Raw genomic sequence first — 25,343 nt, 5'->3', positions numbered from 1 at the left:
CAGCCCACCTGTAAGTTGGCAACCCTACCAGGGGGATCTGGTTTATTAGCCAACCCGGGACTCCTGGACAGTGGTCCCTGGCAACTAATTAGGGGGCCACAATAAAACAAAATCCCTATCCACCGGGTAAGGTCCAGTTTCATGCAGGTTCTCCATCAGGGGGTACAGCAGTCAGGGAGCCCATGGCAGAGGGGACCCAGAGATGGATTTGCAGTTGACACAAGAGCCAGACCTCCCTCCGCTGAGGCATTTCATCTAACCATAGACTCCAATGCAAGAGCCTCCCTAGAGGCCAAATAATCATTTTCAACTGTCGAATTCTTGGGTTGCTGTACTGTGAGTGCAGAACGCCTAAGACATTGGAGTGAAGCCACACAAAGCATTTGTCATCTTTGGAATCCAACAACGGTCTGTGTTTTGTCTTTTAAAGGGAAAGTAAACCAATCTGCTACTTTGTAGAGACAGCAGTGCTCCCTGTCATGAATGAAACTAATGAAAAACTAAACTGACAGTGGCCTTTAAAGGAGAAGGAAAGGCTAAAATTAAGTAAGCCTTATCAGAAAGGTCAACCTAAATATACCAGTAAACCCTCAAAGTAATGCTGCTCTGAGTCCTCTGTCAAAAATAAACACAGTATTTCTTTCCTTCTATTGTGTACTCATGGGCTTCTGTATCAGACTTCCTGTTTTTGTCTTAAACTTCCAGGGCTAGGGCTTGAGCATGCTCAGTTTGTTCCTCTCACCCTCCCTCTCCCACCCTGCTGTAATCTGAGCCCAGAGTTATGAGTGAGCAGGGAGAGACTCAGGCAGGAAGTGATGTCACACCAAGCTAATATGGCAGCTGCTATCCTAAACAAACAGAGAGTTTCTAGAGCTTTTTACTCAGGTATGGCAAAACATTCTACAGAATAAATATAGCGTTATGGCTTGCACTATTGCAGCTAATCTATTGGCAATAAACTGCCTCCGTAGCTCTCCTTTAATTGCTCCTCTAAGGGCTCTTACAGACGAGCGTATGAAGCTGCGCTCCCCTGCGTTCCGGTTATATGCGTTCAGCCGCAGGGGAGCGCAGGAGTAGACGCATTCAGTTTTTTTCAATGGGGCTGTACTCACACAGGCGCATGTAGGCGCCGAGCGCAGAAAAAATGCAGCATGTTGCGTCTCAACCTGCGTTCGGCGCCTACATGCGCCTGTGTGAGTACAGCCCCATTGAAAAAAACTGAATGCGTCTACTCCTGCGGCTGAACGCATAAAACCGAAACGCAGGGGAGCGCAGCTTCAAACGCTCGTCTGTAAGAGCCCTAAAGGTGGCAGTTTCCACGTTCAGTGATTTCAAGGCTTATATATATATATGTGTGTGTGTGGATGATGAAAAAGGAGCAATTTAATCTTCTTTTATCTGCGGAGACACTGTAACAGTCATGCAAATTTATTATTTATTTGCAAACCGTTGATGGCTGAGCACCATACAAACAGAAAGTGAGGCGGGTCTGTTCCTTAGTGATTCCTGGGAGGTCTCCAGACAGGAGCTGGCATTCCTGATTAATGTCGTTTACCTAACGAGGGGGTCTCGTTCCTGGAAGCCTTGGTCAGCTGTGTTTGAGGTGAGGGGGGTCTGGGAAGGAAGAAGCTCCCCTATCTTTGTAGTGGGTGTCCGTTGGGATGAATACCCCCCCCGAGCGTGAGTGCACCAGCGCTTGTGAGAATGCACCTGTGCAAATATTAATCCTGCGTGCGGTAAAATGTGCCCTTTATTCTGTAGTCTTGCTCCATGTGCTGAATTAAACACCCAGAGAATTCCGAGACAGACAAATATTAAGTGGCTGGAGAATGTTTTTGAGTACATAAGGACAAACAGATTAGTTATTGCACCCAAAGAATCAACCATACAAGAGAGAATCCGCTCATATCTTCTTTGTTTATATAGTGCCGACATACAGAGGGTTTTACATCATTCCCTGCCGCTGCAGAGCTTACAATCTAAGGACCCTATGGCAATAATTTGCCTCCCTGCAGGGGTGTAACTATAGAGGAAGCAGACCCTGAGACTGCAGGGGAGCCCAGGAGGTATAGGGGTCCCATGAGGCCCAAATTCATATATAGTTCAATAAATGTTGGTAAAACGAGTCAACCTTTCGTGGACCTGAAAAATAATTTGCTGCGGGGCCCATTTATATCTATTTAAGCCACTGCCTGCCTGTATGTTTTTGGCGTGTGGGAGGAAACCCACAAAGACACAAGGAGAACATACACACTCCTCCCAACATTTTTGAAATAGAAAGAGGGACAAAAGCATGGGGGAAAAAAATTGACCACACCCATTTTTGGCCACACCCCCTAATTACCAGGTTTCTTTTACAAAATTTGGCAGGTTATCAAAAGTTTGAACACATTTCTGTGGTTATTATGTGTTATTACAGTTTTGCTAATGAAGGTGAATTGCCCTTTTTAGCTGCAAGTCACTGTTACCTCAAGAGACCTGCTTATCTTAAATTGTTACAATTGTTTCTTTGCTTATCTTAAATTGTTACACGTGTATCTATGTGCAGCTGCCACATATTCTGGGCTCTTTGCCAAAAGCCAATTAAGTTTTAGAAACATTGTATCTTTTTCTGGCTGTTCAGTGCAGGAGATCAAAGAGAAAGTCGGGACATTTGGGTAACAAATCCGGGACTGCGGTCTGAGCTGTCAAAATCGGGACTGTCCCGCACTAAACGGGACATTCGGGATGTATGCAAACAGACTGCATGGGTGCAACTGCAACTGCAACTCTTGTAGTAGCTGGATTTTGCCCACTTAGACCACTTTTTTAGGCTGTGGGGAGGGTCCTGGGCATACCACCAGCGTGCAACCCAGTAAAGGTGGCCATACACGGGCTTCCCAGATCGATTTCTGGCTGAAAGTCGGGCAGATGTCGATCGGGCAGGCGGACCGCATCTGTTTGTTGATGGGGTTCCGCAATCCGAACGCCGAACTGCAGTATGATACGATTGGATCAGTCCAATATCACCCACAATATCGCCAAATGAGCAGATCTGTCTCTGTATGGCCACCTTAAGAAGTCGGCCTGAACACACCGAATCTATAAGTCCCATCGGTTTTTTTTTTCCACCTTGCTCAACCTATATGGCAGCTTCAACTCCGAGTATAATTCCAGTTACTGGAAACTGTTCACAGCGATTTATATACCCTGAGTCACGGCAGGCTTTGGCGCTGTACTGATATGCTGGTCGCCAGCTGCTGGGCAAGGAACAGACAAACTGAATTACATGGTGTTCTGCAAAAAAAAAAAAAAACAACAGGCGCCGGGCCTAACCCATTCGGTTCCAGAACAGAAATCCTTCCCCAGCTGGCGCTCCCATGGTACGGCTCATTCACTGCCCATGAAAGTCAGGATTTTTTTTTGGGCTAGGGGGAGCAGCTGAACAACAACATTTTGGCATTTTAAAAAACAAAATTAATTGCGTGCGTTGGTCTGAGAATGGAACAGCCGAATTCCTCCCTTTCCTGCTGGGCGGGGTCTCATTTGGAATTATTGTCTGGAGAAGAGAATAGAGGGGTGATTGGAATTGTTTGTGTTGGAACAAGTTGACACAAAGTAGGGTCCTCGGTGTTACTCTGGGGGGGTTTCTGGTGCCGTGGGGTGTCCGTGTCTTATTACAAGATATCAATATTTATGAATAATTATCCGTGGAAAATGGCATTGCTGCAAAGCACTCACTCGCTTGCTTTCTTCACCCTCACAACACCAGTCTGTCTGTCCCACTGCCCACCTCTAGTGCACCCTGGGTATGTACCTACCCTGCCTATCGCTAGTTCTGCCCATGACTTTACAGCACATTCATCCCACAGAGTCTAGCTTCACATTCAGACCTGAAGGAGCCTATGGCAGGAGAATGCAGTTAAGCAAGACCTTAATGTTGTGCTTGTGCTGTTCCAGATTGAAGGTCAGTGTAGTGCTGGTATTTGCAAGAGAGTATGGTTCAGCCATAATTAGTGGCTTATGATGGTCTTCCAAGGGGCCCAGATGACTAGTGGGCTAATAATTGTGGGTCTTGTAAGAGTAAGGAGCCCTATGATTGATGATGGCAGCTCTTGGTGCTGTTGCTGAGTAGCACCGAGCAGTAACACTCATGGAGTATGAATTAATGATGGCAGCTCGTGGTGCTGGGGCTAAGTAGCACCGCGCACTAACACTCATGGAGTATAAATACTTAAGGCAATGGAAGGCCCTATTGACCTAGTAGTAGTATGGAGCCCTATAATTAATGATGGCAGCTCTTGGTGCTGGTGCTGAATAGCACCGAGCACTAACACTCATGGTGTATGAATACTTAAGGCAATGAAAGGCCCTATTGACCTAGTAGTAGTATGGAGCCCTATAATTAATGATGGCAGCTCTTGGTGCTGGTGCTGAATAGCACGGAGCACTAACACTCATGGAATATGAATACTTAAGGCAATGGAAGGCTCTATTGACCTAGTAGTATTAAAGAGCCCTATGATTAATGATGGCAGCTCTTGGTGCTGGGGCTGAGTAGCACCGAGCACTAACACTCATGGAATGTGAATGTTTAGGGCAATGGAAGGCATTCTGACTAATCGGCACATCTGTGAGATTTGTAAAGTGATGTTAAGCAAGAAATAAGATCAAAGTGCCGGGAATTTTTCCGGATCCTTAATAAATCGGCCCCTATGCCCCTTCTTTCAGCACATTGCAGAATTACACACAAGCTTTGCTCTCAGGTATTAGTAGTATTTTGTTACTCTTTATCCTGCCGGCAGTTTCCCATTAGATGGGGAGGCTTCAGTTTCCCTGTAAAAGGATTTTTCGAGATCAGTTCAAAGAGCAGAAAATTCCAAGGGTGGATTAAGCCTTTGCAAGCTGCCGTCCTTAGAGAGTTTGGGGAGATCCGAGAGCCCCCCCTTCCCCAGCAAATTGTTCTGTTGTGTGACAGATTGTAAAGTGCCGGGCAGCTTGTGCCTTGGTCACATACACGGGTGGACGAGAGCCAGCTGGCCGCCCAATATAACAAACCGTCTCCTTTCTTAACCACAAAATAATGATAGGGGGAATTATTGGCCGGGGCAGATGCATGCACTTCCCCATGCGACTCATGATGCGGCCCAGATCATGTTGCAGCCGACTCAGGACAAAGCTTTAGCAGCTGTCAGTGTTTGGCGTGTAATAGCCGTGTATATCCTCAGCATAATGACTTATCAGCTGTAATTTGTGGCTTTTGGCAACGGCAATACCTCCGAACCATTTTGGAAATAAAAAGAGGGACAAAAAAGTTTTCAAAAAATGTTTTGACCACGCCCGTTTTTGTGGCCACACCCCCTAATTACCACGTTCATTTAACAACATTTGGCAGGTTATGAAAGTTTGAACATATTTCTGTGTTTTTTTTTTCCCAGTTATTACATTTTTGCTGATGAAGGTGTATTGCCCTTTAAGCTGTGAGATTTAACTTCTCCCAAGGGACCTGTTATCTTATATTGTTACAATTACTTATTTGCTTATCCGGAAATTGTTACAAAAGTATCTTATCTGCAGCGTGTAGCTGTTCTGGGCTCTCTGCCAAAAGCCAATTAAGTTAGAAACATTGTTTCTTTTTCTGCCTGTTCAGTGCAGAGAAAAACTGGACTTTCCAGTACAAATGGGGGACTGAGCTGTCAAAAGAGGGACTGTCCCTCTAAAAACGGGACAGTTGGGAGGTATGCAATGGGGGTACATGTTCAGCTGGAACAGCCCGGGTGCAGTCAATGAACAACTGAATTAGATCAGGTCAGTTCAGCCCCCCTTGCTTGTTTCCCATACTGTGGCCTTTGAACTACAAGTCCCAGCATTCCTAGCTAACCATAAATCCCAATATATCTGTGCAAGGATTCTGGAAGCAGAAGGAGAGGTTGGAAAGTGTCCCAGATATAAATGTATGTTTCTCATTTCTTGCCTGATTTGCTGGTTTTCTTATACTTTCCTTTTCCTCGTCTGCATTTCTTAAAGGGGTGGTTCGCCTTCAGGTTAACTTTTAGTATGTTATAGAATTGCCAATTCTAAGCAACTTTTCAATTGGTCTTCATTATTATTATTTTTTTATAGTTTATGAATTATTTGCCTTTTACTCCTGACTCTTTCCAGCTTTCAAACAGAGGTCACTGACCCCATCTAAAAACAAATTCCCTGTAAGGCTACATATTTATTGTTATTGCTACTTTTTATTACTCCTCTTTCTATTCAGGCCTCTCCTATTCATATTCCAGTCTCTTATTCAAATCAATGCATGGTTGCTAGGGGAATTTGGACCCTACGCATGTAAGTGCAGAACGCAGGTAAAATGCAACATTCTGCGTCCCAACCTGCGTTCGGCACTTACATGCGTCTGTGTGAGTACAGCCGCATTGAAAAGAATTCAGTGTGTCTACTCCTGCGCTCCCCTGCGTCTGAACGCATGAAACCGGATCGCAGGGGAGCGCAGCTAAAAACACCCGTGAGTAAGGGCCCTTAGAGCCCTAAAACCAAACACATATGGAATCCACAGCCTGCATGGCTAATTAGCAATTCATTTAGGGCTCTTACAGACGAGCATTTGAAGCTGCGCTCACACAGGCGCGTATAGGCACCGAACGCAGGTTGAGACGCAACATGCTGCATTTTTCCTGCGTTCGGCGCCTACACGCGCCTGTGTGAGTACAGCCCCATTGGAAAAAATGTAATACGTCTATTCCTGCGCTCCCCTGCGGCTGAACACAGAAAAACGGAACGCAGGGGAGCGCAGCTACAACCTCTCGTGAGTAAGAGCCCTAAGATGCATGATGCATGGTTGCACATAAACCAGTTCAGTCTGCAGCATGCATCTAAATGAATTGCTAATTAGCCATGCCGGCTGTGGATTCCACATGTGTTTGGTTTTAAAGGGGTGAGGTGGCAACCCTAGTCCCATTGCACCCAAATATGACCCCACCCTATGATTAAATTGCACCCTCCCCTATTGATCATCATTAGATCACCATCTCTACCGCTGTCACTGCTGCTATTGGGCCGCATTGAAGGCAGGCGCCCCCTGTTATTTATGTCATTAACCCCTACTTCTCCCCTATTGCACCTCTGCTACACTCCTCCTACTCCAATTCTGCATCCACTTATTCTCTGCTCCACAGCACCGGGCCCACTGGGAATAAAATAATAATAAAACAGTCGCTTGTACTTGATCCCAACTAAGATAAAATTAATCCTTATTGGAAGTAAAACCAGCCTATTGGGTTTATTTAATGTTTACATGATTTTCTAGTTGATTTAAGTTATGAAGATCCAAATTACAGAAAGATCTGTTGTCCAGAAAACCCTAGGTCCCAAGCATTCTGGATAACAGGTCCCATACCTGTACTTTGATATGATTTCAGCCAATGCTATTTTACTTGTCCTTTAAAAAATATAAATGAAAATTCAATCTTTTTATGCCTCTAGACTTTACTCCAGGGACAAAAGAATTTCTTTTGGGTTCGAGTTCCCCCCTCTCACATGCCCCATGGAAATTGTCTTCCTTTTAGGCAATTTAACTGCCTTCTTGCACTTGAGTTTTTTTTATTTATTTTTTTGGGCCTGTGTCTCGCCACTGGAATAAAAGTCCTTTCTGCTCAGAAATGAAGACGTCCCATGGAGCCGGCAAGACGGCCGCGGGCAGAAACATTTCTCTTGTATGAAAGACTTCCCCTTGAAATGTCAGACTTGTGCTAAACGAACAGGGGGCAGCTTGAGCCGACCTCAAATAAACACGGATCTGAGAGAAAAGGAGTCCTTCTGCCCATTTCTATGGCAACAAATAAAAGACCCTGATTAGAAAAAAAAAAAAAGGAAAGGGGGGAAAACACGCAGCTAAGCTCCATAGTGCGCGTTGGCGAATAAATTCAGCGTTTCCCAATGGCGCTTTCCCACAACGCCGACCACTTGCTATAGTTCCAGGGGTACCCAGGGTACAAATAAGCACTCACCCCAAATCTCCCCCTAACTGACCTTCAGACTGGGCCCCCTTAGCTCATAACAAGGTTACAGATATATAGAAACATTGGGGTGTCACCCTGCTATAGTTCCAGGGGTACCCAGGGCACAAATAAGCACTCACCCCAAATCTCCCCCTAACTGACCTTCAGACTGGGCCCCCTTAGCTCATAACAAGGTTACAGATATATAGAAACATTGGGGTGTCACCCTGCTATAGTTCCAGGGGTACCCAGGGTACAAATAAGCACTCACCCCAAATCTCCCCCTAACTGACCTTCAGACTGGGCCCCCTTAGCTCATAACAAGGTTACAGATATATAACCAGGACAGTTGAGTTCCTATAAGAAAGTCTCTACTTCCTTCCTGGCCATATCGCAGCAGTGCTGACTTGCTTTATGGTAGGGGTTCTCTTAGTCTAGCATGAGAATCAGAGCAGTTTATGAATACAGTATATTTTCCTTTAAACTGTAGGCACAATAGCGTCATATTAACTTAATTATACAGACAAGAAAGAAATATGTGACTCAAGGTGACTTGATGTTACAGTGTTATAAGTCTCAAGTACAACAAATATCTGTGGGTGCTGGTTGGTTAATTGTAGGTCACCCTGCAGCCTGTACACGTGGCCTGACTCATTTCCATCGTAACAAGAGCGGGTGCTGCTGGTGTGGGAAGAAGAAGAAGAAGCAGTGTAGAATTTAAAGGGCAAGCAGGCCCTGAATGCCAAGCATGAGAATAAGCCCCTGCCGGAGATGCTTAATCCTGTGTGGGTGTTTAATGGCTTGTGGAGAGCGCCTGCACTTCTGTATTATAAACTAACGAAGCTGTGTGATTAACACAGGTAATTGCCCTCAGTATGTATAATCCCTTACAGACTTTCCTTTAATTGGAATATCACTTTACTTAATGGATTGCAGAAAGCCCTGGGACAAGTTGGTAGGAAGTAGGAAACAATAAGTTCCATGTAGATTCCCTTCTTAAAAGGAGGGTTTGTGTTCCCTTTAATTATTTCTAAGTCGTAGGAAATGCATCTCTGGCCACTAAGGGCGCTGTTACATATTACTGTTCCTAATGTCCCTTTTCCTTTTTTTTTACTTCTGCCCTGCTCTTGCCTAACCTCTCGTTTTCTTTTTCTTCTGAAGCTTTCAAACTGGGGTCGTTGACCCCATCTAAAAAACAAATGCTCTGTCAGGCTAAAATGTATCATTATTGCTACTTTATATAACTCATCTTTCTATTCAGGCCTCTGCTATTCATATTCAAGTCTCTTATTCAAATCAATGCATGGTTCCTAGGGGAATTTGGTCCCTAGCAACCAGATGGCTGAAATTGCAAACTGGAGAGCTGCTGAATAAAAAGCTAAATAACTCAAAAACCACAAATAATAAAAAATGAAAACCAATTGCAAATTGTCTCAGAATATCCCTCTCTACATTATACTAGCATTTAATTTAAAGGTGAACAACCCTTTTAACCCTTGAAATTCCAGGCAGGGAAAAGGCTGCAGGAGGTGGGATTTGTAGTTCACTGTCGACATCAAGTTCATTGCTTTCTACTTACCCCCCCCTCCTTTGGAGATTGTTTAGTACATAAAGCAGGAGAGAGATGAGAGATACCCCCCTGCCCCATGTGTGCAACTAATCAGCTCAGATGTTGGTGTCCAGTAATCCCATCTCTCCCATCGGCCGCTGTTTTGCGTTGCAGTTGGTCAGTGACATGTGGAGTACACATGGTTGTCCCTGGAGAGCGGCCTCAGCTGTCAGTCACTCTGCCCCGGCTGCACTTACAGAAGTCTCCGGGGTCTGACGGCTCCACATCTTATCCGGATAATAATATTGGGGGGAAAGCTGAGAGTGAGGCAGGGGCTGTGCATAGTGGGGAGTGTGTTTGTCTTTGCGCAGAGACTCTGGCTTCCCGGCATCTTTTGTCCTTATACTGAGCCCTGGGACAATTTTACATAAAGCAGGTGGGGAGGGCGCTGTGTCCCTTTCAGTAGTCACAACCAGGGATGCAGTGCTGATAATGAAAAACAGAAGGTGGAACTTTTCGGCTTCTTAAAAGAGAACAAATCAAAATCAAATCAAATCAAATGAGCTTTATTGGCAGGACCAAAATATCTCTCTCTTTATCTATTAGTCTTTTTGCCTATATCTATCTGTCTGTCTAACTATCTATCTGTCTTTCTGTCTGTTTTTATCTATCGACTATCATCTGTCTGTCTGTCATTCTGTCTATATCTATCTATCTATCTATCATCTTTCTATCTATCTATCTATCTATCTATCTATCTATCTATCTATCTATCTATCTATCTATCATCTATCTATCTATCTATCATCTATCTATCTATCTATCTATCTATCTATCTATCTATCTATCTATCATCTATCTATCTATCTATCTATCATCGATCTATCTATCTATCTATCTATCTATCTATCTATCTATCATCGATCTATCTATCTATCTATCTATCTATCTATCTATCATCTATCTATCTATCAATCTATCTATCTATCTATCATCTTTCTATCTATCTATCTATCTATCTATCATCGATCGATCTATCTATCATCGATCTATCTATCTATCTATCAATCTATCTATCTATCTATCATCTTTCTATCTATCTATCTATCATCGATCTATCTATCTATCTATCTATCTATCTATCTATCTATCTATCTATCTATCTATCTATCTATCTATCTATCATCTATCTATCTATCTATCATCGATCTATCTATCTATCTATCTATCATCGATCTATCTATCTATCTATCTATCTAACTATCTATCTATCTATCTATCTATCATCTCTCTCTCTCTCTCTCTCTCTCTCTCTCTCTCTCTCTAACTCTGTCTATCTCTGTCTTATCCAGATGTCTGTCTAGCTGTCTCTGCGGGGAGTTGGTATATACGGGGCCACTTGCTGGGAGTACAATATGCTCAGTTTGATCCCTGCGAGGGCGACAAATAATAATAACATGAATAAAATCTTTTCAATCCAACTCTTTGCTTTAGACAAGGTGTAATGGCACCGGCACTTTCCTACTTGTGTTGCCTTTAATCTCCCACTAATGCCACTTAAGGGAAAGTGAGTGTAACTGCCACTTTATCTTCACTTTATTTCCCCTAATAAATAGACTGAATAGCTATAAGGGCAGAGCCTCGCTGAAAATGCCATCTCCTTATATTATTACACATGGGGGCGCTGCATGGATTCCATTAAGGGCCCCCAGCTCACTGGACTAAATCAGGCTGATCCAACAGCTGGCCCTGGGGCCAACAATCATATTATAATGAGGCCCTACAGAGACCCGTTGGGAAAGGACACATCAATGCCTGCCCTATAGATATCTGCCTGTTGTTTTGGCCACCAGAAAAAGTGGGTGCACTCTATTGGGTTCTATGCTGCCATAAACTGTATGACCAAGGGAATTCTGTTATATGGAGTGCCAACCACATGGCTGCCATCTTTTGAATGGCAATGTCACTGGATAATACCAGCTGGGCACTGGGGGACAGAACTCTTCTTTTTCATCTGCTCAGTTTGCGTAATGGGGTAAGCAAACAGCAGTCGTGCGGTGTAAATGTCAGCCTAACCTGTATGTATCTATGGGGTCACTGGCCAATAGAATTCTCAGTCCTAATAGACCAACTTCTTAAGGTTTATTGCCCCTTTAACAACGTCCTTTTAGCTTGTGCATCTAATTGCCAAAGAGAGCCCGTTGGCTGGCATTTAGAAGGGCAGTGCCGGTGGGGTTCAACCACTTGTTCTGCCGGGTCTAATGTTCTGGGGAATATTTCCATAATCGCTGCTACTCGGTGATTGCATGATGCCAATTAAGACCCACCGAGAGGCCATCCAACCCACTCCAATAGATTTGTTTTGTGCGCAGTATAAATTGCCATAGTTACAAACTCGTCTCTATTTTTATATCCCACAGAAAAATGTACCTTCAGTTAATTCCCCTCTTAGAGGACTCGGGCGCTGAGAGCTCTTCAGCCCAGGCTTGATTGGTAAAAGCTGTGTTTTGTACTGGCAAATAGCAGTAGGGGACAGGGAGTAATATGTGGGTCTCCAGGCAATTGAAGAATGGAGTATTTTCTGAAGAACTCTGCAATTTACTCAGTAGTGCGATAAAAATTCAATTTTATCAGTTCTGCAGCAGATTTAATCATTGTTTTACTTTATGGCCCACAAAGCTGACCAACAACTCCCAGCACATGAGACTTATACTCCTGAAACTGCTGAAGGGCTGAGCTAAAGTGTCTCCATCTTGTCCTATTTTCTTCCACTTTCCCCATTATCTTTCCCTACTGTCTTCTTCTTACTCTACTCCTGTCCCTCAGTCTCCATCTTTCCCTACTGTCTTCTTCTTACCTTACTCCTGTCCCTCAGTCTCCATCTTTCCCTACTGTCTTCTTCTTACTCTACTCCTGTCCCTCAATCTCCATCATTCCATACTCACTTCTTTTTAATCTACACCTGTCCCTCGGTCTCCATCTTTCCCTAATTGTCTTCTTCTTACTCTACTCCTGTCCCTCAGTCTCCATCTTTCCCTATTGTCTTCTTCTAACTCTACTCCTGTCCCTCGGTCTCCATCTTTCCCTACTGTCTTCTTCTTACTCTACTCCTGTCCCTCAGTCTCCATCTTTCCCTACTGTCTTCTTCTTACTCTACTCCTGTCCCTCAGTCTCCATCTTTCCCTACTGTCTTCTTCTAACTCTACTCCTGTCCCTCAGTCTCCATCTTTCCCTAATGCCTTCTTCTTACTCTGCTCCTGTCCCTCAATCCTCATCTTTCCCTAATGTCTTCTTCTTACTCTACTCCTGTCCCTCAGTCTCCATCTTTCCCTATTGTCTTCTTCTAACTCTACTCCTGTCCCTCAGTCTCCATCTTTCCCTAATGTCTTCTTCTTACTCTACTCCTGTCCCTCAGTCTCCATCTTTCCCTATTGTCTTCTTCTAACTCTACTCCTGTCCCTCAGTCTCCATCTTTCCCTACTGTCTTCTTCTTACTCTACTCCTGTCCCTCGGTCTCCATCTTTCCCTACTGTCTTCTTCTTACTCTACTCCTGTCCCTTAATCGCCATCATTCCATCCTCACTTCTTCTTACTCTACTCCTGTCCCTCAGTCTCCATCTTTCCCTAATTGTCTTCTTCTTACTCTACTCCTGTCCCTCAGTCTCCATCTTTCCCTACTGTCGTCTTCTTACTCTACTCCTGTCCCTCAGTCTCCATCTTTCCCTAATGCCTTCTTTTTACTCTGCTCCTGTCCCTCAATCCTCATCTTTCCCTAATGTCTTCTTCTTACTCTACTCCTGTCCCTCAGTCTCCATCATTCCCTACTGTCTTCTTCTTACCCTACTCCTGTCCCTCAGTCTCCATCTTTCCCTAATGCCTTCTTCTTACTCTACTCCTGTCCCTCAGTCTCCATCTTGCCCCACTGTCTCAAGTTCCCCTTTCTATTGCCATCCTGTCCTGTTTTTGCCATCTATAAACATACTAATACAAGATCCGCAAGAGCTCACAATTAATAAAAGATCGGCACCTGTCATTTGTGATGAACACATCCCTCTGCAATTCGTTTTGTCAGATAATTAATAAAGATATTGTCTTCTATCCACAAAATGAAAGGGTAAAAAACGATGCAGATAATTGACTTTTAGGAAATTCTCATTCTCATCTGTTTGTGTGTGTGAGATTCTTCTGTAACCAGATGCCTGTGGCTCTCACAATATTGTATAAATCAATACTACTCCTTCTATTCCTCCCCTGAGGGCTTTTAACACTTATGTTACAGATATTTGCTTGTCTGGTGATCCAGTAGTGGGGCAATAGGAGGTCTGGTTGTTTCAAACATGAATTTGTAGTCTACGCTGATGCCTCCTGTAATCAATAGGCCACAAATACTCATTTACATTCACAATACCACTTTCTGAGATGAAATATAAAATGTGACTCTCAGCACCATTTACAAACTTAATTTTTCAAAGTTGTTTGGGGTGAGAGAAGTAGCAAAGGGGGTTTCAGCTGTCCCATTAGTTACAGGGACCTGTCATATTTGGCCTTCAGACTGGGCCCCCTTAGCTCACAACAAGGTTACAGATATATAGAAACATTGGGGTAACAGTCACCCTGATATAGTTCCAGGGGTACCCAGGGTACAAATAAACACTCACCCCAAATCTCCGCCTAACTGACCTTCAGACTGGGCCCCCTTAGCTCATAACAAGGTTACAGATATATAGAAACATTGGGGTGTCACCCTGCTATAGTTCCAGGGGTACCCAGGGTACAAATAAACACTCACCCCAAATCTCCCCCAAACTGACCTTCAGATTGAACCCCCTTAGCTCATAACAAGGTTACAGATATATAGAAACATTGGGGTAACAGTCACCCTGCTATAGTTCCAGGGGTACCCAGGGTACAAATAAACACTCACCCCAAATCTCCCCCTAACTGACCTTCAGACTGGGCCCCCTTAGCTCATAACAAGGTTACAGATATATAGAAACATTGGGGTAACATTCACCCTGCTATAGTTCCAGGGGTACCCAGGGCACAAATAAGCACTCACCCCAAATCTCCCCCTAACTGGCCTTCAGATTGAACCCCCTTAGCTCATAACAAGGTTACAGATATATAGAAACATTATTACTGCTCTTTCTATTCAGGACTCTCCTATTCATATTCCAGTCTCTTATTCAAATCAATGCATGGTTGCTAGGGGAGTTTGGACCATAGCAACCAGATTGCTGAAATTGCAAACTGGAGAGCTGCTGAATAAAAAGCTAAATAACTCAAAAACCACAAATAATAAAAAATGAAAACCGATTGCAAATTGTCTCAGAATATCACTCTCTACATTATACCAATAGCTAATTTAAAGGTGAACAGCCCCTTTAATGATTGGCTGAACGTATTTACCAGTGCAATTGATTAGTATGTGCATGATGTTAGATTGTAAGCTCTTATGTCCTGTATCAGTCAGTACTTATGACATTCTAATACTGTATACAGCGCTTTGGAATATGTTGTCCCCTTTTTAAACAATTTTGGTTCAAATCTGCCCGTATTTACTGATCTTATCTTAGATCTATATGTTTCTATTCTCTCCGGCCCCCAGAAACAAACAGTCGGGCTGTAGTCGGCGGGTGCCTGCGGGCTAAAAGCTTTTCATTAATGATAATGTAAGTCAGCGGGGGGGAGTGCAGTAATTACACTAAGTACACCCAGGCCGACTGCAGGAGCGGTTGCGACTGCTGCTCTTTAGTACATTGTTTGGAAGAAAAGATTTTTCTTTATTGACTTCTGCAGTAATTGGATATTGGACATTATGTAGGGCAGGTAATGCCCATACCAGTGACTGGCACAGTCAGGCTAAAAGGAGGCAATGCTTGCACATATTAAAGGGGAAATAAACCCAAAATTAAATTTTGCCTAATGATAGAAAATATAATTCTGAGAAAGATCCATGCACAACGCGGCTGAGATTAGATTAGTGGTTCCTAGGTAGGAAAAAAAACCACTTAAACCTGCCCTGTCTGTCAAGGGCCCCTCTCGGACAAACTGGTTTCCATGGCAGCGGCTGGAGTGAGTCCTGAGAGTCTGCGAGACGAGGCGCTGGGGTTAAGTGGATTTAGAGAGGGAGCACCCAGCTAGGGTGACCACTTGCACCACCGGCAGAACAAGGGCCCACTTTTTATAAAGTGCAGAATTCATTATGCCGAGCTCATTCGCATCAAGCTACGATATTGGGTCAGGCAGGTTTATGCACATGAACCTTTATTATGTTATAGAATGGCTCATTCTAAGCAACTTTTCAGTTGGTCTTAATTATTTATTTTTTCATGTTTTTTTTAATTATTTGTCGTCTTCTTCTTCTACTACTTTTACAGCATCCCCTGAGAAAACTAGGGGTTACATTTTAAGATTGTCTTTGTGAATAATGTTTTATAGTTATTTCAATTTATTTGCCTTCTTCTTCCTCTGACTCTTTCCAGCAATGAATTGGGGGTCACTGACCCCTTTTAAAAAACAAATGCTCTGTAAGGCTACACATTTATTGTTATTGCAATTTTTATTACTCCTCTTTCTATGCAGGCCTCTCCTATTCATATTCCAGTCTCTTATTCAAATCTATGCATGGTTGCTAGGGTAATTTGGACCCTAGCAACTAAATGCCTGACATTGAAAACTGGAGAGCTGCTGAATAAAAAGCTAAATAACTTAAAAACCACAAATAATAGAAAATGAAAGCCAACTGCAAATTGTCTCAGAATTTACCTCTCTACATTATACTAACAGTTGAACAACCCCTTTAAATGACACAATATGGCTTTAAGAGGACGGCTCAGAAGAGTAATTTTACTGGAAGCTTTATGGATGGGTATATCTCCCCTTTAGGTTATGATATTCTTAGACAATCTGCAATGTGCCTGAACTGCTTAAAATATTGTAGAAGCTTTTTCATTTTGAAATTTATGGGGGCTATAATTAAAGGTGCAAGTTGTCCTCCCGGTCTAGTAACCCATAGCAACCAATTGGATAATTGATTTCGCACAGCCAGCCCATATATGGGCTAAAGCTTATATGTTCCTAAACCTGGTAAATGAAAAGTGTATCTGGTTGCTAAGGCCCCACACACGCATTAGCAGTGATTTGATTATCTTACACAATTATCCCAGAATGCAATTCACAGATAAAGAAGACCAACTGCAAATATTTATTGCTGCATCCTGCTTCCCCTTTAATAATAGGCCTCTGCCTGTTTTTTTCTCTTTTGCAGAATCCTTGGCCGTACCACAGAAATGGAGGGGGACAATCTGAGCTGCATCAAATATCTTATGTTCATCTTCAACTTCTTCATATTTGTAAGTGTCCCCCGCCCCCCTGGGAGGGGCCCTGCTCCCGGGATTTGCATTTCGCACTTTCCTGAGAGATTCTCTCACCTGTTTAATGAGAAACAAAAAACAAATGATTCAATTGTGCAGCTCTGTTAGAAGCAGGATTGACTGGCAGAGCTATGGTTGGGAATTTAAAGGGAAACTAAAGCCTAAAAATCAATATTACTGTATTTTATATGCCGAACTGTACCAGCGCAGATGTTCAGCAGCACTATAACAGTAACGATATAACAGTAACGATTGAGACATTCAAAGTTGCCGCAGCAGCTCCCCATCTTGGATCTTGTTAGGCTTCTCTTGTGAGTCAGTGGCACTGCACATGCTCAGTGGGCTCTGGGCTGCTGTTGGGAAGCTGAGCTTAGGGAGCGTGGGAAATCATCAATAGTGATGAGCGAATTTGTCCTGTTTCACTTCACTTAAAAATTCACCAAACTACAAAAAAATTAGCAAAACTGCGAAAAAATTAGCAAAACTGCGAAAAAATTTACAAAATGAATTGAAGTCAATAGGCGACAAACGTTTTTTTCTCCCTCCAAATGCACTAAAGTCATTGGGCGTTTTTTTCTCAAGCTGTTGCTCACTCAAAATGCATTAAAGTCATTGAGAGGTTTTTCTTGCGGCGACTTTTTTGTCTTTGCGGCTTATTTACCGCTGTGAATTTGTGCCGCAGTTTCGCAAAATGCAGAAATATATATATATGTATGTATATTCTATACTGTACATATATTATATTTACTAGGGATGCACCGAATCCAGGATTCGTTTTGGGATTCGGCCAGGGTTTGGCCATTTTCTGTAGGAATTCGGATTCAGCCGAATTGAATCCGAACCCTAATTTGCATATTATTATTAACATGTATTTATAGAGTGCCAACATATTGCGCAGCACTGTGCATATGCAAATTAGGGACGGAAAGGGAAATCACGTACGTTTTTATCACAAAACAAGGAAGTAAAAAATGTTTTTTCACTTTTTCCCTTCCCGGCCCTAATTTGCATATGCAAATTAGGATTAAGATTTGGTTCTGTATTCGGCTGAATCGTTCACAAAGGATTTAGGGATTCGGCCGAATCCCAAATAATGGGATAATAATATTTACTGTAAGTGTCACTCTTGCTGTTTTCTCCTCAGCTTGGTGGTGCCTCGCTGCTTGGACTTGGGGTCTGGGTCCTTGTCGATCCTACTGGTTTTCGGGAAATCATTGCCACCACCCCTCTGCTGTTCATGGGCGCCTATCTGGTCCTGGCTATGGGAGGCATGTTGTTCTTGCTGGGATTCCTGGGCTGCTGCGGAGCCATCCGTGAGAATAAATGTCTGCTGGTCTTCGTAAGTATCCACCAGCCTGAGACCGTCGTGGGTCACTTACCTCCTATTTCTTACAGGTTGGTGGTCCTTTAGCTGGAGAATAGGAGCCAAATGCTCCCACTATATAGTTTTCTCTGTATAATGAGCTGCTGCTTCAGAGCCTAACAAAATGGAGGGGGTTGTTTATACAGAGCTCATCTCCATTACCCTGTCTACAGGGAAGAGAACATTTTCCATTAGTGCTCATTAATAGCAATAGATATATATAGATGTCTACTGCCCCTTTCTCTGATCCCACTGACCCAACTCTGTGTGTTGCAGTTCTTCATGTTCATCCTGGTGATATTCCTAGCGGAGCTGTCGGCTGCTATCCTGGCGTTCCTATTCCGGGAGAATGTAAGTCGGATTTACGCTTCCCCTTATCTGACATGTTTGTGTGATAATAATATCCATTTGCCTTATCAGCTCTTCCCAACGGCTCTGGGTATCTCTCTAGTCTCCTTCAGCGGAAAATAAAAGTAATGTCTGCCCTCCTTGTGTGGGATCCGTTATTCTGAAGTCTGTTATCTAGAAAGTTCTGAATTACGGGAAGGCCATCTCCTATAGGCTCCATTTCAATCAAATAATTCAGATTTTTAAACAATGATTTCCTTTTTCTGTGTAATAATAAAACAGGAGCTTGTACTTGATCCCAACTAAGATACAATTAATCCTTATTAGATGGTAAAACAATCCAATGGGTTTCTTTAATGCTTACATTTTAAGTAGCCTTACAGGCAGGTTAAAGGATAAGTAAACCTTAAAAATAAATGAATGTAAAACCGATAAAGGTGCTATTCTAAGCACTTTTGCAATATACATTCATTATTTATTTTTCTTTAATTCCAAGATATTAAGGGATACATGTGCCGTTAATATGAATGAATCTTGTTACAACAGCGCCACCTGCTGGTCATTTTCCCACCAGTCTGACCAGCAAGTAGTCAAGGAAGTTGTCAGGAGAAAGAAAGAGGCTGATGTTCTTCTGCTTAGGAATAAAATTAGAAACCTTTATGACATCTTTCCTAAGCAGAAGAACATATTGACTTATTGATATTGACTAATTTTTAAGGTTTACTTATCCTTTAAATAAACTTTTAGTACGATGTAGAGGGTGATATTCTGAGACAATTTACAATTGGTTTAAATTTTTTTTTAATTATTTGTGGTTTTTGAGTTATTTAGCTTTTTATTCAGCAGCTCTCCAGGTTTGCAATTTCAGCCATCCGGTTACTAGGGTGCAGATTACTCTAGCAACCATGCATTGATTTGAAAAAGAAAAGAGAAAAGAAAGAGAATATGAATAGGAGAGGGACTGAATAGAAAGATTAGTAATAAAAAGGAGCAATAACAATAAATGTGTAGCCTTACAGAGCATTTGTTTTTTAGATGGGGTCAGTGACCACCATTTGAAAGCTGGAAAGAGTCAAATGAAAAAGGGAAATAATTTAAAAAAAACTATACAAAATAAATAATGAAGACTGATTATCCATGCTATTACATACTAAACGTTAACTTAAAGGTGAAGGTATGGAGATCCTCATTACAAAAAGATCCCTTATCTGTAAAACTCCAGGTCCCAAACATTCTAGGTAGGTCTCAGCCATACCTATATATTCAGGAGGCAGCTCAGGATGACTATGGGTAAATCAGTTTTAGGCCATCTAGTGGTCAGAATTGGGTGGTGCAGGCTTCAGGGCAGCTGCCATTTCTTTCTTCTTCTGACTTTTCTTCTGACTTTGCCCCCTCTCTCTCTCTCAGTTGTCCAAAGACTTCTTTGCGAAGGAGGTGAAGAGACATTATCATGGAGAAAACAGCACAGAGGTCTTCTCCTCCACGTGGAATTCCATCATGATTACTGTAAGTATGGCAGCTCCCGATGTATAAATCCTGGGCCCATTGTTCCATTAAAGGGATACTGTCATCGGAAAACATGTTTTTTTTCAAAACACATCAGTTAATAGTGCTGCTCCAGCAGAATTCTGCACAGAAATCCATTTTTCAAAAGAGCAAACAGATTTTGTTACATTCAATTTTGAAATCTGGCATGAGGCTAGACATATTGTCAGTTTCCCAGCTGCCCCAGTCATGTGACTTGTGCTCTGATAAACTTCAGTCACTCTTTACTGCTGTACTGCAAGTTGGAGTGATATCACCCCCTCCCCCCCCCAGCAGCCAAACAAAAGAACAATGGGAAGGTAACCAGATAACAACTCCCTAACACAAGATAACAGCTGCCTGATAGATCTAAGAACAGCACTCAATAGTAAAATCCCATGTCCCACTGAGACACATTCAGTTACATTAAGTAGGAGAAACAACAGCCTGCCAGAAAGTAGTTCCATCCTAAAGTGCAGGCACAAGTCACATGACTGGGACAGCTGGGAAACTGACAATATGTCAAGCCCCATGTCAGTTTTCAAAATTAAATATAAAAAAAATCAGTTTGCTCTTTTGAGCAATTATCATCAGTGCACAATTATCATCATCATCATCATCATCATCATCATCATTTATTGATATAGCGCTGTCAAGATACGCAGTGCTTTACTGCAGTTATAGCAAACAGGGAATAAATGGTGGATAACAGACAAGGATTACAGAGTACAATAGGGTTTACAAACTAAAAGGTTAGGGTACAATTGAGACATTAGGATTATATAAATACTTTGTCATTTTTGATACAGCAATGATTAATTAAGGTACATCGAATAGGCCTCTTTAAACAGATGGGTCTTTAAGGAGCACTTGAAAGTTTGGAAAGAAGGAGAAAGTCTGACAGCTTGTGGCAGAGAGTTCCAGAGAAAAGCAGAAGCCCGAGAGAAGTCTTGTAGGTGAGAATGGGCAGAAGTGACCAGAGGAGAAGTGAGGCGAAGATCAGAAGCAGAGCGTAGGTTTCGTGAAGGAGTGTATTTGGAGATTAGAGATGAAATATAGGGAGGGGTTTCATTATTAAGGGCCTTGAATGTGAGTGTAAGTAATTTGAATTTGATTCTAGAAGAGATTGGGAGCCAGTGAAGGGACATACATATGGGAGCAGCTGATGTTGAGCGGTGAGCTAGATGAATGAGTCTAGCGGCCGCGTTTAGAACAGATTGGAGTTGTGAAAGGTGACTTGTTGGAATACCTGTGAGGAGTAAGTTGCAGTAATCAAGGCGGGAGATGATGAGAGACTGAATCAGTGTTTTAGTTGATTCTGAACTGAGATAGGGTCGTATTCGAGCAATGTTGCGCAGTTGAATACGGCAAGATTTTGCAAGTGTTTGAATGTGTGGTGAAAAAGACAGATGAGAGTCTAAGATGACTCCTAGGCAGCCTGTGTGGTGGAATGAAAGGTGGTGTTGTTTACGGTGAGTGATATCTGAGGGACAGGGGAAGATCTTGGAGGAAATATAATGAGTTCTGTTTTAGAAAGGTTCAGTTTCAGGTGGTGCTGAGACATCCAGGAGGAGACAGCAGAGAGACAGTCTGTGACTTGGGAAAGGACAGAATTAGAAAGATCAGGAGTAGACAAGTAGAGTTGGGTGTCATCAGCATAAAGGTGATACTGAAGTCCAAATGACTTCAGTATCACTAGCAGCACTATTAACTGATGTGTTTTGGAAAAAACATGTTTTTCCATGACAGTATCCCTTTAAGAATCACCCCATAGGGGATATTGGACCCCAACAAGGGGGTTTCCTACTGCCATTGATTTTTAAGGTCCATGCAAAAGCAGCTTATCGGAGCAATAGCTCCCTCTAGTGGCCGGAGCTCATTTCTCTTCCTGCAAGAAATTAAAGGTACATGGTTTGCAATTAGACATATCAACCTATATAGCAACCTTGCTATTGGTCCCTTGCAGTTTGGATGCTGCGGTGTGAACGGACCGGAAGACTTCGATGACGCCCTTCGCTTTAGGGCCTTGCACCCGTACGATGCCGTGCCCGAGGCTTGCTGCCAGAGGGAGGTCCAGTCCAGAGCTGGGAAAATCATCAGCAGGGGGGATTGCCTGCTGGGCCGAGAGAACTATCAGAACCGACAGGTATCATCAATATTATTATTAGCCCAAATCACATTCTAATAGTCAGAGATGGATTACAAGTTTAACTTCCCTTTATTTCTGTTATACTGTTGCTGAACTGGAACGCTCAGAGTTCCCCTGGCAGCCAATGGGAGGCATAACTAACATATATTCCCTTGTATTGCCTTTCCTCAGGGCTGCTACTCGGTGATACTGAACTCCGTGGAGCCGTACGTGTATCTCGCGGGGGCCCTGGCAATCGGGGTATTAGCCATAGAGGTAAGAAAGTCGCCAAAAAGACTCATTTATCAACACTGTGCCAATTTACCCATAGCAACCAATCCGTGATTGGCAAGTAGAGCAATGAATGCAACTGTTTGATTGGTTGCCATGGGTTACTGCCCATGGGAAAAGTTGCCCAGTATTCCCATAAGCCGATTATTATTATTATTAACTGCCAAAAGACGCAGGAAAGCAGAATTATGATTGGTTGCTTTGGGTAACTACTCAAGATGAAAGTCCCTTTAATTTAAAGCACCATCTATTAATATTATCAAGCTGCCAATCTATTGCATTGATTAATAATTTACAGCTAATGCCGCCCCCTATAGGCCGAGTACTTTCTTTTCGCTTGATTCATTTCTTTTCCGTCCTGTAGCTCCTGTCGATGGTGTTTGCCATGTGCCTGTTCCGAGGGATTCAGTAAAAGCAAAGAGACTGCAGAGAGGAGAGTATGTGCAAAACTTTCTGGGTCTTCACCCCCTCCCCCATCTCCCATAGGAAGCGACAGGAACTTATTAAAATAAATGACAACCCTTTTCCCGGCCTGGAATGTTCTGCAGCACAACTTTTTGGATTATTCTTCGCTTGTGGTGCGATTTGCTCCCCGTCTGCAGCCCGGAAACAACAGCTTATAACAATTAAAGGATATTTTATCTCTTGGATTATGAATTAATGATCGACACAGGGCCCCCCATCTAGAGGCAGGAACAAGTGCTGAATAAAACAATTGGATTCAAGGATCCTGCTCTCAAGAGCTTACAGTCTAAAGACATTTTGAACTGTTTATTCCTGCCACATGACAGGAGGAGAAGTGACACTCTTTTTGCTGAAACGAATCCTCTCAACCCATTGCTGGACTTTGTTGCAATTGCCATAATATTAAATACTTGTAATGGGGCGTTCCTTCGGGGCCCCCATTGTTGTTCCTCAAAACTGGCAGTTGCATTAATAGGAAAGGGGGAAAGAGTGCGTCGCTGGGGACACCAGCGGGAGAAAATGATTTCCTTTAGCCCATTGGCAAGGAGAATTTATTGCTACCGTGCTGCAGAGATGCATCCTGGGAATGCGCACTTACCCACACGACTACTGATTTACTATTATTGAGCATCCCAGGACTGCAATAAGGTTCTCATTGCGCTCATGATCCAGTATCTCTTTACATCTATGGGTTCTACAGATATAACCGCCAGTTGGAATTAGGGGCCACTGTAGAGTAGGACCTCTTACAAGTAGTATTTTTGGTTTAAATATAAGGGGTGCCCATTGGACCTCCCTAATATATAAATCTCATTTCCAGGAGCGACAATTTCAAGACGCTTATACAGGTCTCGCCCGAGTTAATGCAATAGGCTGGTGCACAAGTGGGAGGGGCTTGCACTATTTTGCACATTGCGACTCACCAGTGGGTGCATTACGAGGGGGGGGTCCTCTGTGCCTTAAAACTGAGCCGTTTCCAGCGATCTAATGAGGACAATCCCAATAAATGGGGCTGAACGTTCCTGGAGGGCAAAGGGATTATGGTGACGCCATTTTGGATTTGGATTTAGAGATTTTACAACCCAACGAAAAATTTGATTTGCTTTCGTATCAATAGAAATCCCAGGCTTGACTCCATAGGCCAGTAGCCTGATCACTTCCCCCAGGGATGATCTGCTCCTCGAAGTAGAGGCTTTGGGCTGGCGGCCCACTGGGCATTTAGGAGTTTGATACCTCTGTGGCTTTACTTGGCCTTTAATTCAATTTGCACAACGCTGCTTTGTGATTTGCTTCAGCCACCGAAACCACTTAATCGTGTAAATCAATGTGAATACAATACAGTTGTGTCCATTGTGTCTGTGCTTGTGCGTCTGTGTTACCCCCACCAACTCGCTGTAATCTAGAGCCCAGGGTTACCAGGTCTAATTTTCAAAACCAGCCAAAGTCGGCTACAAAACCAGCCTAAAACTAGCCAAGCGGAACGTCAAAAGTAGCCCAAAATAGCACAATATGTGCAGTGAAAAAAAGTCTAAAAATAAATTAGGGATGCACCAAATCCACTATTTTGGATTTGGCCGAACCCCCTATTCCTTAGCGAAAGATTCGGCCGAATACCGAACCCGAATCCTAATTTCCATATGCAAATTAGGGATGGGAAGGGGAAAACTTCCTTGTTTTGTGTCAAAAAGCCATGCGATTGCCCTCCCCACCCATAATTTGCATATGCAAATTAGGATTGTGATCGACAGGCTGAATCCCGAACTGAATCCTGGATTTGGTGCATCCCTAAAATATGCCTTTTTCAAATTTTTCCATGAAGCAAAATGGGACAGACTCGCCCGTCGCTGGGGGTTTTAGGATCCCCATAAGTCCCTGATACTTATATGATTTCAATAAATATCGCTAAAACAGGTCAAACCTCATTTTGGTGGCCAGCAGATTTTTGCCCCAAAATTGTCGGAAAGTCACCAGAAAATGTGAGAATGCTTAAGGGCAGGACTACATGGCCGATTCAGCCGCGATCCGACGCGCTGCGCAAAACCGCAGGCGTCACATCGGATGCAACGTAAATAAGGTAAGTAATTCAATTGTCGCATCGTGTCGCAGCATTGATGGACGCATCAACAATGCGACACAATCGGACACTGCCATTACTTACCTTGTTTCCGTCGCATCCGACGTGACGCTTGCGATTTTGCGCATCGCGTCGGATCGCGGCTGAAACGGCCATGTAGTCCTGCCCTAAGGGTGATGGGAGACTGGGGCACAGAGCCCACAATCTGCTAACTCCTGACTTCTACACAAGTCCGTCCCATTG

General features: G+C 43.1%; 1 protein-coding gene across 2 annotated transcripts in view; it reads left to right on the top strand.

Annotated features, from left to right (window-relative positions):
• The window catches only part of tspan18.L (tetraspanin 18 L homeolog), a 63,516-nt gene extending 39,137 nt beyond the window's left edge, over positions 1–24,379 (top strand). For both annotated transcript variants that reach the window (XM_018257308.2, XM_041589750.1), the window contains exons 3-9: positions 16,802–16,886; positions 18,052–18,246; positions 18,547–18,621; positions 20,026–20,124; positions 22,109–22,288; positions 22,463–22,546; positions 22,926–24,379. In XM_018257308.2, coding sequence (XP_018112797.1) covers positions 16,824–16,886; positions 18,052–18,246; positions 18,547–18,621; positions 20,026–20,124; positions 22,109–22,288; positions 22,463–22,546; positions 22,926–22,973 — 744 coding nt within the window. In that variant the 5' untranslated portion in view covers positions 16,802–16,823 and the 3' untranslated portion in view covers positions 22,974–24,379. The remainder of the gene's footprint in view (positions 1–16,801; positions 16,887–18,051; positions 18,247–18,546; positions 18,622–20,025; positions 20,125–22,108; positions 22,289–22,462; positions 22,547–22,925) is intronic.
• The last annotated feature ends 964 nt before the right edge of the window (positions 24,380–25,343 follow it).

The sequence above is a fragment of the Xenopus laevis genome, chromosome 4L, assembly GCF_017654675.1.
Source record: "Xenopus laevis strain J_2021 chromosome 4L, Xenopus_laevis_v10.1, whole genome shotgun sequence".
NCBI lineage: Eukaryota > Metazoa > Chordata > Amphibia > Anura > Pipidae > Xenopus > Xenopus laevis.
This window is presented reverse-complemented; position numbering and strand designations above follow the sequence as displayed.